The following is a 17,331-nucleotide window of genomic DNA, read 5'->3' as shown; positions in this document are numbered from 1 at the left end:
CAAATGTTTTATGGGTTGAGGTCCTTCAATTGGCTATGAAATACTGTTTATAAATCTTGTCTTCTATTACTGACTTCACAAGGAAAGAATTAAAATAAAGTCAGACGAAGTGAAAACGGTCTCAGCTTTGGTTTGAGGTGCCTGCTGCTTCCTTTTGATATCCACAAAACTACTTATTTAGCAGAAAAATTATATGGACTCTATTTAAAACAAACAAAAAAACAAATAAGCCACAAAACACCAGCTGTGCTACTTATTTAACTAAATGCAGCCATTTTGTCTTGTCTCTTTCTCAGGTCTGTTTTAAATCTGGTTACATTGATGATGAAGAGGAGTCCTCTAGACTCTAAATCAGAGAATTATAGTCCAAAAATAAAAGGATGAATGAACTCTGAATGTTTTTATCTATGTAAAGTGTATTATAAATTTAAAAAATTATGTATGGGCTTTCAGATATTGTATATTTGTACTTTAAAGTGTTAAGATGTATATTTTCACTAAATCTTTATTGTAAAAAAGACATGAGTGCCACTTAAGTGTAAGTGTGTGATATATTATGTATTTTAACTGGAATGAATCTGGAAATACTTAAGGGTTTTAAAGTACAGAAACTTATGCTATCTGTGATATGGATGCTACTTGGCTTTGGGGATGATTTTGTTGTTGTTCCTGGCAACTCTACTGAATGGCACTATGTTTCTTATTCCTCAGAATATTATTTAGGTTTGTTCTCAACAGTAGACTTGTTATACTGATTAGTATTAATATTTCTGGTGTTAATAACACTTCATTTCTGTTTGCTGTTAGATTGCACCCTAATGTAGTTCCCAAGTCATTTAAAATGAAACGGCAAGGAAAAGAAGGAATGAGTTCAGTGCACTGTGACCGGTTTCTGTAAAATACTTTTTAGAAGTTTGGATTTAAAGACTATTTGTTTGTCTCAAGTAGTTCTTGTTTTGTATATTGTGTGTAATATGTATTGCCTTGTTTTTGCAACAAACTTAATTTCTGCAAATGTTGATATCAGAAGCAGTAATAGATTTCTGACTAAGTATGTAAGTATTCCCCCATTTATCAGAAAGATAAATCATTTCTCTGTATCTTGCCTTTCTATTCATATCTTTGTCAGAGTGAACATAACAGGAATTCCAGATTTTTTTAGAAGTAGTAATTTATGATTTTGGTCCATAGCTTTCCCCTTCCCAACTTTAGATATAGCTTATCTGAGTAAGGCCTTTGTCTACACTGGAATCAGAACCATGCCAGCTATACAACTTGACTATGTTTTGAATATTTCATGGTTATTGCTAACAGGATTTCCCTAAGCACTGTGGACAGAACATTTTTTCCTGCAATTGTCAGCCAACTCCATGCTATAGGCTTTCATTTATAGCATGTGCTGGTAAGTCAGAATCACGAAATGGTATGATCTGATCTACCACACAATACCTCCTTGCTTATTGCTATTGTAGATTCTTACATTCTGATGACAGCGTTGACTGTGATCATGACTACTGAGTAAAAATAAAACTAATAATTAAGAATTTTTCTGTATGAATTCTTAAACACATCAGAAAAGAATAATTCCATAAGAAACAAGCCCCACTGATATTCTTTCATAAAGGTGGAATTGGTACTGCTGCCTGTAGATATGATTGTTCAAGACTTCCCATTCTAAGACACTATTTTTGTTGCTTATAACTTCGCCAACTTTTAACCTTCTCGGCTGAACCTATCCAACTCAGATGTCTGCCTGACTCTTTTTATCTACCTACTAAAATTGTTCAGATGTTTCTAAGATCACATTAAGATCCAAACAACACATTTTGCCCATGTTATAAATATTCTTACAACTGTTTCATTGAGAGGCTGTAGTGTTTCCACACGTTGGATCAGGAACTTGAAATCTGGGCAGCGCAGTTTACCCCAGAGTCAGGAATGTGCCTTTGCCATCCCCAGAAAAACTTACCCACATTTGACCAAGTTATACGCCTTTGAAAAATTGAAGTTTGTGCATGCTCAGAGACTTCCTTGACAGCTAAATTTTCTGAAGATTCCATCTGCGCTGAGCATGCTCCATTCCCTTCACAGCTTCTGTGACAACTGGACTGCATATATGACATTTGCACAGAGCAACTGAGCATGCTTCAACCCAAGACTCAGAACAGGACTTTTCCTGTAAATGCTGCTCCTGGCTGCTGGGGGTAGTTGTAACCCGTGGGCACATGAACTGAAATCAGGGACACTCTCCTTTGCTCTCAATACTCCCATTGCTGGCACCCAGTTAGTATGAGAAGTAGAAAATGGCCACATTGGAATGCACAGAAGTGGGAAATGGGAGCAAGAAGGAATGTGAGGGGGTTGCAGGAACCAGAGGCTTGGGGAAGCAGAGGACAAAGGGGACAGGAGCCAGGGGACTGGAGTGTGGATAGACTCAGATGGAGAATGAGCTGGGATGGTGCACACAGGAGCAGAGGGACACAGAGAGGCAAGGGGTATAGGAGTAAGGGCATAACCATTGGAGAATTTGGGACATTTACCAGATAGAGAACAGTGGTTTTGCTTCTCTGATTTGATTAATATAAATGTTACGTTAAAACTTCTGGTTTTTAGTGTAGTGATACAAAGGTATCATTAACAATGGTGGACATATGCAGTGAGGTATGGACTTAATAGCAGTTTAGAGCAAGTTGGGTAAGAATACCACGGCCCCAGCCTGAGAGGTTTTAAATGATGAAACCACAGGTATCAGCTTTAAATAGAGTAAAGAAAATAGTATATTTTTATTTGCCATGCATGTCAAGCTCTCAAAATCAAATAAGATACTATCTTTTTTATATAGACAATACCTTAATTAGGAAATCAACTACTATAACACCCTTACTCTATCTGATCTAAACAAAGTTATATTTCCATAACACAGGACAGCAGCTAAGGAAATAAGAGTGTTAAAAATGTTGGAGAACTGAAAGATTTGCAGAAAGTACAACAGTGACTTATAACTATCCATAGTAAATAGCAAGTGACATCAACATTCTCAATAATCTGAGTTCTTAGCCATTACTCACCTAAGTTGGGAAAACGAGGCAAGATGCATGCAAGGCTTCCATTGACTTCAGTGGGACCTGTGCTCAGGCACTCCTGCAGAATTTGGACCTTGTGGTGTAACTAAAAAAGTATCTGTATGAGCAAAGTTTCAAAATTAGGGCAATTGTAACCTAAACTGTGCTTCTGTTCTCTCAGTTCCACCAATTAAGAAAAAAAAAATTGCAGTTCCTCACTCAGACTGACAGTTAATGACACCAGTTGGTTGGGAGGATGCCCTGCCCACTCTTGGGCCTCCCTCAGAGAGAGAGGCTATGTTTACAAGCAACCTTTAAAAAGAATTGGCTGTCCTGTCCTGTTCTAGTTTTTAACATCTCAATCAGATGAACATTACTGCTACTTCCTACTGCACTCCCACCCACTGATGTGTTCATTCTTAATATGGACCAACACATACCTACTGTAAATTTGCTCAAAAAAGGAAATATTGTTCACATTTGGGCAAACAAGGAAAATTTAGTTTTTAATCATAATTGTTTAAACCTTTGGCGCCTGTGGAAATTTTAGGCCATTGGTAAAGAGGCATTCTTTTCAAGCAACAGCATGTTGTTTTTATAAATGGGAGTTTTATCTAAAGTCTAATGTTTTGAGCAAGGGTCTAACTGTCAAGATTCCTGGGTTTTATTCCTAACTATGTCAGAATCTAACCTTTAGCAAATGACTAATCTGTATAAATCTCTATAAAATGTGCATGCTATCTACTGTAAAGTAGTGTTGAGGTCTAACATTGTAATGCTTGTGAGATCTGTGGATGGAAGATGCTATATCTCATTTTATCTGAAGTGAGAAGTACCATCTTTTTTTCCTTATCCCAAAGGCTGCTGTGTCTTGTCAGATAAATTGTCAAATTTTCATAGCTTTCCAAATGAGCACCTCGTTCATTTACCTAAGCAGTAAATTAAATTTATTTGAGCATTCATTAAATTTCTTTAACTTGTGTGTTGTTGCACTCTTATTGTTTGCAAGGTCCATTTTAAAATATATATTTATAGGGCCAAATTCACTAGTGCATTCTGGCTACTATACGCCATTCAAGCAATACAAAGCAGCTGAAAACCTGGTGTAACTGACCACTTAAATTGGGTTTGCAGCTGCTTTGCATTGCCAGAGTGGCATACAATGGCACAATCATACTAATGAATTTCACCTACAGTGAAGGCTGTATTTTTTGCCATGAGGCAGTCATAGGTTTTTAACATTATATCCATGATTTCTGAGGCTTGTGGATAGATGGATGTAACAATGAACAGTTGAATCATTTTTACTAAAAACTTAGTCGTCAAATTTAAAACTTCATCTGTAAAGGGAGGTAGAGACAGATGGAAATCCAATACTATCGAGGAACCTATACAGTGCTGCTGTCCCTCCTGCCTTTGCAGAGACTAGCAAATTGTGCCATAAAGGCAGCATTTAGAGTCTCTTGCCTGCCCATCTTTCTATGCTACTTCTGTGCACTGAGGGCCTGATCTTGTGCCATTTAAGTCAGTAGAAGTTTTATTGTTGACTTCAGTCGGAACAAGGTTGGGGCTCTAGTGGGCAAGCAAGGGGAAATGGTTCTAAACGGGTTTTACTCTTCTGTCCTGTTTCTATAAACACTTATGCATATGCTAAGCTTCATTACTCTGAATTTCCCCACTGGGACTGCTCAAAGCTGTAAAGTTAAACATAGGCATAAGTGTTGCCAAGATTGGGGCCTAAATCACTTTTCAGTGTGTTTAAATTGACATTTTGTGACAAAAGACATGAATTTGTCTTTTTGCCTCTTATGCAGAGAGCAGTCTGACTTTTGTATCATTTATCATGGCAGAGCACGAGCCTCAGCACTTTATATAAGGAATTAGTAAACTAAAACTGTCACCATTGCAAACATCTAAGATAGTAAAAGTAACTAAGACGACATAAAATATGACAAAATACTAGTGAACAGATATTGCCTAATAGAATTCCATTCATGAATTAGAAAGTCACAAACCATAAGTATAAATGTAACCCGTTTACATATGGTACACTGATATCATCTTCCTCTGTTTATCATTAGGTAGTAATATTGATTAATGTTCTCATTGAATTTCTTGTTTTAACACTTCTTGGAGGTAAATTTTGAAAAGCACTGAAGGCAGAATACTCATGGTGTGATAAATTACAATTTTTTTCTGTGAACTTTGCCTTGATTCACAGCTCACGCAGTACGTAGAACTTCATGACAAATAAAGGAAGGAAGGACTGAAGAATTCTGTTTGTTTATATGAACATGTCCCTTTAGCTTTTACTGTGAAGTTGTACAAAAGCCAAAGCAAATTCCAATCTTACACAGTTGTAGATTAGGAGTACTTTCATGTAAAGCTAGTATACGATCTCCAATTCAAAACCCCTGTGTTACCCCCAAGGCTATAATAATGGCAAGCTAAGGATCTAAAATACTGGGCCTGATCGTGCTCTTATATTGTGTAATTGATTTCAGTGGAGTTACACCAGTGTGAGAACACAATCAGTCTCCTTTTGTCTTTGTTTTGTGTTCTCTAGTGTTTGTTCCTGTATGCCCTTAATTTCTTAATGTCCATATGTTAATATACATGTTTAACTTGTATTTTCAAAGCAGTGAAATAATGTGCTAGTAACTCAGAAGTTTTCATTATCCTATTCTGTGACCAACAAAATGGAGTCTTCATGTCTCAGGCTGTTTTTGTTTCTATAAAGTGTTCTTCAGCTTCTTTGTTGTTAGTTGTTGATATAGCACTATATGTCTGTGTTCACAATATCTATACAAAACTCTCCATTTAAAAAGCACTTAAAATTACTGCACCACAGTATATGAAAAAAATTGTGGTATTTCAGGCAACATAATGTAGTAGCTATTGGTGAATGCTGCGTATTTTCCTCAAGTTAGTTTTAAGCTTTAGTTATGCAGCCCTATTCCCATATATGAAAGAGAATTGCTTTAGTTAGCTAATTTGAGAAACCAGTTATAGACTTTCCAGAAAATTATACATACTGAAGGTGATTCTTAAAGGGTGTAACTAATTAAACTGTGCCAATTGGTTCCAGTGTGGTATTTGTTGTGACTGCATTATAAATGCTGAATCCAACTTTGCGCAGTGTAAAGAAACTTCTCATTTTGTCACTAATGAAATCAAAAAGTACTGTTCACAAGATTCTAGAAACATGTCAACAGAGACATTAGATCTTTGTTTTAGTTCTGTAACATGAACTTAATATTAAGCGAGCAACTGTATGAAGAGCTGTATTTGTTTCAGTTTCCAGAAAAACTAGAGTAACTTTCTTTTGTTACATACTTGACCAATCAGCACAACAGCTTCTTCTAATACGTTAACAGAAAAAGCATTAAACTGAATTCTGGTTCTGTCTGACTTGAATGACCTGAATGCTTTCTGATGGTAATGTTATCTCTTATGAATGTCTGCACATTGTCCATATTTATTGTATTGTCCACATGGAGTAACTTACTAAGTTTTCAGACTAGCAGCCGTGTTAGTCTGTATTCGCAAAAAGAAAAGGAGTACTAGTGGCACCTTAGAGACTGACCAATTTATTTGAGCATAAGCTTTCGTGAGCTACAGCTCACTTCGTTGGATGCATTCGATGAAGTGAGCTGTAGCTCACGAAAGCTTATGCTCTGATAAATTGGTTAGTCTCTAAGGTGCCACTGGTACTCCTTTTCTTTTTACTAAGTTTTGAACACGTGTAGGTAGCTCTCCTTTCTTCTTTGCATAATGATGCTAATGTATCAGAATTATTGTTCAAAGTATAACCATTTTCATTGCTAAATGTGAGCAACGTAAGTTATAAAAGTGTCTTCCAACCACTAAAATGTTCTTGTATCAGCAGCTTTATGTTCTATCAAGCATTTTTTATGACTGAAATAAAAGTAAAACACTGCCACATAAACAGATCATATGTCTTGTTGTCTCATCTTTTGATCTATGTAATGAGTCTTTCATGGGAACCAAGGTGGATAAAATAATAATTTTTAAATCAATTTTTATTTAAATCCATTTTAATATAATTAGATTTTTTTATTTACATATTGGTAGTTCTTTAGCAATTTAAGATATTAAATTGGGAAGAAAGTGAAGTGAATGTTATGTACTTGTTTGGTTTCCAATTGTTATAGAATTTCAGATTTTTTTTTTTTTAACACTAAGGAAATTTCACACTTAAAATGCTCATTTATACTTAAAAAAAAAAAAAAAAAACCTGGTCTTCATGAACAGCCTTGCTGTGATAACACTACATGTTCATACTTGCTATAGTTACAACTAATATCACCTTCCAATATATTAAACTTCCACAAGTCAAAAAAGTTAAAATTCTTCAAACAGGCTTTGCTTCTCCAGCAGGGTTTATAGTTTGAAGTCAGCGGGATGCATGCTCCTAAATTACTTATGTGCTCTTGAAAATACGGGTATAAAAGCCTTACTTTGAATAGTTTGGCCAATTTATAAAAATGTTAACAATAATTTTGTTAATGGATTGAAAGTGTAAATAACCTTTTTGTTAAAAATTATGCAATGTTGGTCTGAAGTGACAAAGATTTTATGTCACTCTGAGTATGCCTAAACTGCAAATGAAGGTGCAATGATTGTAGTGCAAATACTCTCCCCTGCCGTAGCAGCCACAGAGCTGAGGCTGAGAAGGAGTGGGGGGGTCTCTCCCCGGCAGCTGCAGCCCTAGATGTGGGAAAGTCGCCTCTTTCTCTGGCAGCCGCAGCCCTGCACGTCCCAAATTCCCCCAAACCCCTCTTCTTGCCCCTCAGCCCCCTATTCCCCCCAAGGCCACCACCTCACCTTACATGTGTGTCTTCTCCAGGGTCCAGGTACCTAATTAGTGGAGCCACACCTGTGCAGCTCCACTAATTAGGTGGGTGGCCCTTCATTTTCTCGTGTGTGGCCATTCAGGTGTGCACCTTAGCGGGCACTATCTGCAGATCACCTAAGTGGAGCTTGCGGACCACAGTTTGAGAGCCTCTGGTCTACACATATCTATCTACAGGGAAGAAATATTTAATAAATGTCTCTTCAATCTAGCTGAGAAAGGTATAAAATGATCCAGTGAGTGGAAGTTGAAGCTAGACAAATTCATGCTAGAAATAAAGCATATATTTTTAACGGAGAGTGTAATTAACCATTGGAACAATTTACCAGGTACCACAGTTCAGTGTGCACCTGCAGTAAATGAACACAAATTCCTTTCTAAAATTATCTGCACCTCTGAAAACCTTGCTTTGTAATGAAAAGAAGTTAAATAATGAATGGACAGAACTAAAGAAAATTTTATCCCTAACTTCAGATATAGTTCTAGAAAGACTCCCTGGAGAATCTTCAATCTTGTGTTAAACATCTTTCTCAGAGAAGATGAAAAGGCTTAACTTGTGTAGTGTGAAAATCTATTTAAAAATCTCTTTTCTTAGGAGGTGGAGCTTATATTAGCCATTTAGCTTTCCTAATCTAGGCAAACTTCAGCAGCTAGTTTTCCAAAAGCTGCATACAGCATTTCAGATTTTTATTATATTGATTAATTTTTCCTTACTTTTTCTATCTACTTTAATTTGCATAATCAAAAGATTTCAGTTAATTGGGTTCAAGCAACCAGTTATATTAAAGCCAGCAGTTGTAACTGTATGGAAAATTTAGTGCAACAATTCATTGATTTCTCCCCCACCCCCCAAATTAGATTTATATTGATAGAAGTATTGACTTAAAAAAACCTAGTTCACAACAGTAGGTTATAAAGTTAGTATTAATTAATTTTGCACAGAAGAACAAAGGTACCCTTGACACAGAAAATTATAGGAAGAAGAGGAGCGCCTTCATGTAAATCAGAGTACTTGGAACAAGTTTTAGCTTCGGAAAGCCCACGGCTGAAGCCCAAGTAACACTGAATATGTACAAGGATGAATGATGCACAAGTAAATAGGTCTATATGAATGCAAAATGTCATGCTGGCGTGAAATACAGTTGTAAAGTCCAGTCTTAATATAAACCTAGTTTAACTGTAACCTACATCTGTCTCAAAACAAAGAGGTTGGAAAACAGAAAAATGGGACCTAATTCAGATGAAAATATTCTGTGTGCCAGTGCGTCACTGGTTCTTTTCAATCTTTTGAGTTCTTGTAATAAATGTCTCCTTTCAGCCTATGTCAATGTCTTTTTTTCTGTAGTGCATGTGCTATTAGAGTGGAAACGTGGAGAAACCTAATTGGTTTTTCCATTTCAACAGAATAAATATCAAGAGGGACTACTACTTGGGAAGTAAATGTATATTAAGTGCACTTATTGGAAATTTGTGTATTTGTTCTGTAAAAGTATTTTAAGTACTGATAGCACTGGTAGTGTTTGGCATGTATAATTTGTAGTGTGCAAGTTGTATATAAAATATCATTTGATCTTGTGGAGTTCTGAGTATATTCTTACAATTAAGTTTTTTTTTAATACCTGTGCCTGTTGATTCCAAAGAAAAACTGCTTTTCAGAAGTGTCTTTCTGAGATCAAAGGATTGTTGTCTCTGTGGTCAAAGAGAAGTCAAGCCTCTCTTTCTCCGTACTCAGTTTCTGTAAGTGTTAAGCACAGTCTGGTCCTCTCTTCCAGCTACCTGAACCCTTAGAGGAGGAGACAAAGGACTGACATGATTGCATTTGGTGGGTGTAGTCCCACAGGAGCAACTGCTTTCTCCTCTGTGGCAATGTCTGAGCTCAGCTTGTCTGGTCCACCATAATCAGTAGAGTGTGCCCAGCTCCTGCTTTCAAGCAGGAAGCGAATGAAAGGATTGATGAAAAGTGAATCTGAAAAAAGTGAAAGGATTTTTAGGGATGTAGAATTTTTTACTTCATGGATATTTTCCTTTAAAGGGGAAGATAGAGCACAGAGCTCCGCTTATACTGCTATCCCTTATCTCCATCTCCTGGTCTGTTCTTAAAACTTAGGTCAACCTAGCTACGTCACTCACACCCCTCAGAGACCCAGTTAAGCTATCCTAAGATCTGTTATTGATACCACTAGCTCAATGGAAGAATTATTCTATCAACTTAACTCCTGCCTTCCCTGGGGGTGGATTTACCGCAGTAACAGAAAACCCCCTTCCAGTGCTTTAGCAAGTGTCTACATTACAGTGCTACAGCGAAGTAGCTGCAGTTATGCCACTGTAGTGCTTACGGTGCAGATATACCCTGTGAGATGTCTATACCTTAGGCCTTGGGTGAATGTATGTTGTCCCAATTTAACTAAAACAGTTTAAAAACAGTTCATCATACCTTGCAAGGGTGGAACCAGTTTAGCTGCATTAGGGCTTGTTAATGGAGGGATACTCAGGACCTTAAAGATGATCTGAAGTTTCTGAAGAACATTAAACCTACAGGGATACTGTCATTCAATTCAACCTTAGGATATGTCTGCACTACAGCAGCACAGGTATGCCACTACAGTGCTGTAGCGTATATGCTTCCTCGATCCATGTAATTTTTTTTTTTTTTTAAGAACCACTCACGTAGATAATTCACTTCTGCAAGAGATGGCAGAGCTTGGTTGATGGACACAAAACTGTGCACAGCCCTGAGCAACATCACTAAGTTAACCTAAATTTTAGATGTAGACCAGACCTTAGTTTGCTTTATCTGAATCCCTTAAGTTAATGTGAATGAAGTCCACTTCACTTCTGAATGGGAGTGACCACACGCCACACCAGGGTTTAATATCAGAGGAGTAGCCCTGTTAGTCGGGATCTATAAAAGCTGCACCTTATAGTGGCACCTTATAGATTACCAGACATATTGGCGCCTGAGCTTTCGTGGGTGAATACCCGCTTCATCGGATGCATGTAGTGGAAATTTCCAGAGGCAGGTATAAATATGCAAGCAAGAATGAGGCAAGGGATAACGAGGTTAGTTCAATCAGGCAGGATGAGGCCCTCTTCTAGCAGTTGAGGTGTGAACACCAACGGAGGAGAAACTGCTTTTGTAGTGGGCTAGCCAGACCCAGGGTTTAATATGCATTAACTTCACAGCTGTTGTCATTAATTCCCCTTACATGCTCTTGAGCGTTAACGGACAAAGCCTCGGGACTGGAGCCCAAGTAGCAACTGTAGCCCAAGAGCTGGGAGTGGACAGACCTGGAGGTTGCTCTGCGTGCCCTGTCCCCACGGAGCTAGGGCCTGCTGCCCTATGGACCTGCTACGTGAGCCCGACCCTTCTGCATTCCGCTGGAGCCTGCCGGGCGTGGAGCGCCGCAGGCCATGAGGCGCCCCCACCATTCCACAGGCGGAAGCTGGCGGACCGGCCGGAGCTTGACAGCGATCCAAGGGGCACTAGGACCTGACAGCCATCTTCCCGAGAGGAGGCGGAGCGCGGTGAAGCGAGCGTGTGGATGAATTTGTGCTTCCTCAACCAAGCTTGTGTTTGTCTGAACGGTGACACCGCCCCAAAGCCTACTGCTTTGCTAGCTGGTTTGGGCAGCGGGCGGAACTCCTTTCTGATTGGTGCGTGAGGCTGTCGCTCTTTCATTTTCCACTCCCCCCTCGCGGGTACGCCGGCCCCAGTCACCTGCGTAGGGAACTTTGCTCTAGGCCAGGCAGGGGGTAGCGTGGGGGATGATGGGAGGCTTCCAAGATGGCGGCGAGGCGGCTTCAGAGTGATCGCGGCCCCCTGCAGCGTCTTCTTCATTCATTGCAGTAACGAGCGGCGGCGCTGGGATCCCGACGGCGGCAGGGACAGTGCCGCGGCGGCCCGGGCGCGGCGAACGGGGAGTCTCCGGGGCTCCAGGAGCGGGCAGCTCGTGCGCTGAGACGGGAGGGGCTCCAGGCTCCCGGGCGCTGTGAGCGGCGAGGCGGCTCCGGGTCCAAGCGAGCGGCTCAGGCGCTGTGAGGAGAAGAGACGGAGTCCGGTCCCCGGGCGCTGCGGTCGACTGGCCCCTGCGGCGCGCGGCACGGACTGAGCGGACATGGCCACCATGGAGAAACTGATGAAGGCCTTCGAGTCCCTCCGCTCCTTTCAGCAGCAGCAGGGGCCGGCTGCCATCCCCGAGGAGCCGCTCCAGAGAGCGTGAGTGTCCGGCCGCGGGGCGGCGAGGCTGGGTCGGTAGCGAAGACTAGGCAGGGGAGGAAGGGAACTTAGAGCTTCTGAGAAGCGGCTGCCCTCAGAGGGAGCGGGCTGGCGGAGACGCCCCTGGGCGCCCTGTCACGGGTGGGGTGGATGGGCCCCTGCTGCTGCCGCCTCTTGAGCTAAGGGTTGTCTGAAGGCGGGTTCCAGAAGCATTTGGTTTCACTTAAAGACCACCAGCAAAATCCTTTCTCACCAGAAGCAAAAGCATTAACCTGCTCCGCAGTGAGCGAGGCGACTTCGTTTCCAGGCCGCTGCAACCGGTGATCCCTCGTGACGGCTAGAGAGCCTGTCGCACAAGCCCTGGTAAACTCCAGGAATAATAATAATAATAATCCACGTGTGTACCAGCAAAGCAAGGCTGGTGGTCTACTCTCAACTGGCCCTTTCTCACTGGAAGAAGATACTTTATTAACGTGTCTGTTCTGGTAACTGTCTGGGTATCTATCTAGAAAATACTGAAAGCTTTTTTTTCTCTTCAAAAAGGAAATGAGAAATAAACTGTGTAGTTGTGGGTTTTTTTTTTTTAAAAAAAAGCACTAGTACGGTTAAAGAGCAGACAAATTATTATAGTACTTATGATAACCTAGACAAATAAGTGCAAAGAAAAAACTAACAGACAACCACTCCTTTATACAAACATCTACACTTTTTACTGGACTCAAATCTCTCTGAACACGGGCCTTCTGGATCTTATTACATTATATGGCGTTAGATACATATCTTATTAGAACCAGGTTTCAGAGTAACAGCTGTGTTAGTCTGTATTCGCAAAAAGAAAAGGAGTAGTTGTGGCACCTTAGAGACTAACCAATTTATTTGAGCATAAGCTTTCGTGAGCCGCAGTTCACGCTCAGATAAATTGGTTAGTCTCTAAGGTGCCACAAGCACTCCTTTTTTTCTTATTAGAACCAGTTCTCTAGGGGGGTGCAAAAAGTTCAGTAGTCTATCACTCAGCTTTTACCAAAAGTGCTGACACTTATTTGTCCAGTATGTCAGAATCTGATTCTTTTAGGGGAACTTTTTTAATCTTGTAGAAGTAATAATTTATTGTTTGAATTATATGTAACAATTTCTTAAAAAACCTGAACAGTGAAAAGCGATTAGTTATTTCAGTTTTGTCAGTTTTATGTTCTACTTCATGTTGCAATATTAGAAACTGCTAGAGAGTATTTAAATCCCAAACAAAGCTAGTTCTTATTCAGGTGGAGTTTTATTAAAACATTATTTATTACATTGATTATTTAGATCCTCAAGTATATGTTTTTCACAAAACACAGAAGAAGAAAATCAGTGACCCCCTGTGTGTATTATACTACGTATTCCAATTAAAAAAACATTGTCTTGGGCATTAATACATGTAATTTTGTACCTACAGTTACTGATAGTTTCCCTATAGTTTTAAATATTTTTACAATATGAACTCACAAACCCCAAAGGTCTCCATTCATTTACCTGTAATATTGCATAGCAAAATTCTTACTGGGAAGAAAAAGTTATTACTGCATCACATAAATGAATAATAAAAGGAGTATCCTGTGAATGTTAGCTGACCAATCATTTACACTGATGTTAACAACTTAGATGATAAAAGATGACAGAGTTAAAACTTAAAAGGGCAATGGCAACTGGGCCATTTAAAAGAAAAATAGTAGTAGTCGTTTAGGGTGCTATTTCTTTCGTTTATAGGCTCTTCTGTGATATCTCAACAAATTTATTCTCAAACACCTGGCAAATAATTAAGTACTATCCCCATTTTACAAATGGAAAAAGAGACAGGAATAAGAGATGATTTAGAGAAGGGTCACACAAGACATCTCCTAAGCCCCAGTGGTCCAGTGCCGAAACCATGAGACCAATCTTCCTTCACCACATATGCCCAAGTCCCTCTGCCACTTTGTGGTTTTACCACATTTTCCTATTTTTAAGTGAAAGACACAAATGATTGAGGAAGTTGACCAGCTGCAGAGCTGAGGTAGTGAAAGAGACCATACACAAATGTCTGTCAAATGCAAAGTGAACACACCAAACGAGACATTTTTTCTTTCGAGTCTCTAAATTATAGTATTCTTAGGTCAAAATATTGCAGGTAAAAGTATGATTTAAGTTGAGGATGTCTCTGCTTATGTTTTTAAATGCTTTTATGAATTTCCAAACAACGTCACCACATCCTATGTGGCCTTAGTGTGTTTTAGTTTTGCAACTGTATTTGTTTTGGGTGCCACCAAGAACTATCCAACCACTTACCTGGCATACCATAGAGCCTGTTTTTAAAAGCAGAGTCAATAAGGTTAGATCAGAAGCCTGAGTTTTCACTGTTCTTATTTTGTAAGTTTAAATTCAGACTCTTACATCATATTTTAATATCCACTTGTGGGTATTTGTACCCAATACTTTAACAGATCTTTTGTGAAAAAGCTACTATTATAAGAAACTATCTTATTAGTAGACTCTGTGGAGAAACTTAACTGGATATGTTAAAGTTTTCTGGACAGTGTTATTCAATGGTAAAATCAACTTTCAGTCTACTCTCCAGATAGTAAGAAACACCAGCGCAACAAATATACAAACACTGGGATCATGCCACTGCCACATGAGAAGGCAACTAGGGACAAGATACCCCAGGACAGGGTTATGGGCTAGCTTCTTCACAGACTTCCCTGGAAAAATGAAAATGGGTTGGGATCATTTGGTAAAACTCCCTCCAAATGTGAAAGATGATTGTTTACCTGGTCCCACATCAGGGTGTGTGCTAGGTTTGCAGACTGCCTTCTGGCAGTTCAGTGACTTTTGGCAAGTCAGAAATTAGAGAGACAAGATAGATGAGGTTATATCTTTTATTGGACAGAACAGAAGTTGGTTCAGTAAAAGAGATTACATCACCCACTTTCTCTCTCATATCCTGGGAACAACACCAGCTACGACATCACTGCATACAAGTCAGAAATCACTTAACCCACAGCCTTTCTGTTTTCGCTAATGCTCTGGGAATCAGGAAGAAAATTCTGTACATTCAGTGTTCAGACAATAAAGATTTTAATTTGGGGCCTTCTACACCTGCTCCATCAAGACCTTCACAGGAGACCATCACAGTGATGGGATGCTACAGCACTGTGACGCTGAACTGCTCCGTGCCCTCATCCTCCACCACAGCACTATGGTTAGACTCCAGAACAGTCATGATTAAGGTTAAGCTTTTGTCATGGTTATTTTTAACAAAAGTCCCGGGCAATAAACAGAAATTCACAGACGCCTGGGACCTGTCTGTTACTTTTACTAAAAATAATGGGCGTGTGGGGGAATGACGGAGAGATGACTGAAGCCCAAGGGGTGGAGGGAAGAGAGCCCAAGCCTGCTGGGGGATGTCCGGCACCCACAGGCCCTGCTGGCTGACCGCTCTGGGGCCTCCTGCAACCCTAGGGTTGAAGCAGAAAATGTCACAGATGTCCCTGAAAGTCATGGAATCCTGTAACCCCGGTGACAAATGTTATCTTTCGTCATGCTGTAGATGTTGATAATGATAGTAACCACATCCAAGAGAAAGGTGATCTGATCTAAGAGATAAAAGTTCATGAGGGAGAACAATCCCTGAAATTTTTCCTGCATATTTCTCAAACGCACTTGATAATATTTAAGGAAAACAAAAAATGCTAGCTGTTTCAAAGTTATTCATTCCTCCATACCAGTACCTCCTAGCTCTCCTCATCACAATCCTTACTGAACAAGATTATGCACAGTGACACTTGTCATCAACAACTCAGGTTCCCAGAAAAGTAGTTCTTTAATAGAGATTCATTTTTAAACATCACACAAAGCTGTATTACAAACCAAGAAAATATTGTAAATTAGTGATGATGAATGAAGAAAGGGTTGGCAACTGGAAATGGCCCATAGTTCCAAGTTTTACATTAGTTAGATTACCCAAATGGTAGCTAGTGAAGTGTTAGCATTCTTTGTAGACTTTCTCCTTTTAAAATCTGAGCATAAACCAAAATACAGTATGAATCATTCTTTTCAGGTAGATTGTTCCATTTTTAGCTCAACTCATTGATTGTAGATTTTTACAGTGGATTGACTTTCATAGAGATTGGATTAGCCTATGCTAGTTCAACTAACTTTGAAGCCGTGCTGAGTTTTGGTTGGGGCTGAAGTGTCTTTGGTTTAATAATTAAAATACAAAGGTAACCATATTCAGCAACTTAATTGGCATACTTTATATTTAGTGAGTCTACATGCATGTCCAAATGGAAGTTGATTCAATAAATTGCACTCTTCCTCTGTGTCAGTACTGAACCATTGGCTTCTATAGTGCTAAAAGGCACTGTGCTGCTAGAGATGTTTGGTAAAATTTTCAAAAGTACTTAAGGGTTTAGGAGTTTGATTTAAGAGCTTGTTGACTTTAGCTGGGCTTAGACACTAAGTCACTTAAGTGATTCTGAGTATTTTAACCTGCTGTCTTAAGTGATGTGAAATGGAGATTCTGACAGTGGTCATTAAAGGTCCTGTGACACCTTTCCAAGAGTTACTGGTGTTTACCATGGTCCTTTTGGCCAAATTTCAACTTGGTCACTCATTCTGCCTACTGTGTAATTTGGCCATGACATTTTTCGCTATTTTTGTCTTAAACTATTATGCAGTGTTGATGTTAATCTGCTGCTTTTTTATTCCATGTGTGGTTGCATTTAAGCGTGTGTGTGTGTGTGTGTGTGTGTGTAAGGGGCGCTTGAAACGATTTATATAAATTTGTAAGATATTTTAGCATTCTGAAGAAAGTAAGGTGCTTTCAAAATAAGATTTTATTATTAACCCTCTTCTTTATTCACTCTTTCCTCAAAAAACCCCAAAACCTTGGTTTGAGATGAAATATGAGGAACTTCATCCCAAAAGGGAAGTTTTTTGAGAAATGTGAAAAAAATGGATTAACTATTTCAACCTATGTTTGTGGAAAATTGGATGTCACTTACTGACAAGAAATAGGTAGCTGAAATTTTTGTGTCACTGTAGAAACTAATTGTTACAAATTTGGTTAGAGACATGCTGTCAACTTTAAAATCTTACCAAGGTAAAAGTAGTTTTTTAGGTACTACCTGCTTCTACCAATTTTTGTCATTCTCCATTCA

At 39.4% G+C, this 17,331-nt stretch overlaps 2 protein-coding genes and 1 long non-coding RNA gene across 7 annotated transcripts in view; 2 read left to right on the top strand and 1 right to left on the bottom strand.

The window, feature by feature from the left end:
* The window catches only part of GRK4 (G protein-coupled receptor kinase 4), a 78,413-nt gene extending 75,331 nt beyond the window's left edge, over positions 1-3,082 (top strand). For all 4 annotated transcript variants that reach the window (XM_077815894.1, XM_077815893.1, XM_077815896.1 and 1 more), the window contains one exon: positions 297-3,082. In XM_077815894.1, the coding sequence (XP_077672020.1) occupies positions 297-350 (54 nt within the window). In that variant the 3' untranslated portion in view covers positions 351-3,082. The remainder of the gene's footprint in view (positions 1-296) is intronic.
* LOC144264283 (uncharacterized) lies at positions 3,058-11,527 on the bottom strand. The gene is made up of 3 exons (XR_013346014.1): positions 11,227-11,527; positions 9,558-9,904; positions 3,058-3,180 (listed from the first exon to the last, which is right to left on the bottom strand). It is a non-coding gene; the product is annotated as an uncharacterized LOC144264283 (long non-coding RNA).
* A 162-nt stretch (positions 11,528-11,689) lies between these two features.
* The window catches only part of HTT (huntingtin), a 178,356-nt gene continuing 172,714 nt past the window's right edge, over positions 11,690-17,331 (top strand). For both annotated transcript variants that reach the window (XR_013346010.1, XM_077815892.1), the window contains exon 1: positions 11,690-12,154. Coding sequence is in view for 1 of the 2 variants with exons in the window: in XM_077815892.1 (XP_077672018.1) it covers positions 12,054-12,154 (101 nt within the window). In the remaining variant the exon portion in view is untranslated. The remainder of the gene's footprint in view (positions 12,155-17,331) is intronic.

The sequence above is a fragment of the Eretmochelys imbricata genome, chromosome 4, assembly GCF_965152235.1.
Source record: "Eretmochelys imbricata isolate rEreImb1 chromosome 4, rEreImb1.hap1, whole genome shotgun sequence".
Classification (NCBI taxonomy): Eukaryota; Metazoa; Chordata; order Testudines; family Cheloniidae; genus Eretmochelys; species Eretmochelys imbricata.
This window is presented reverse-complemented; position numbering and strand designations above follow the sequence as displayed.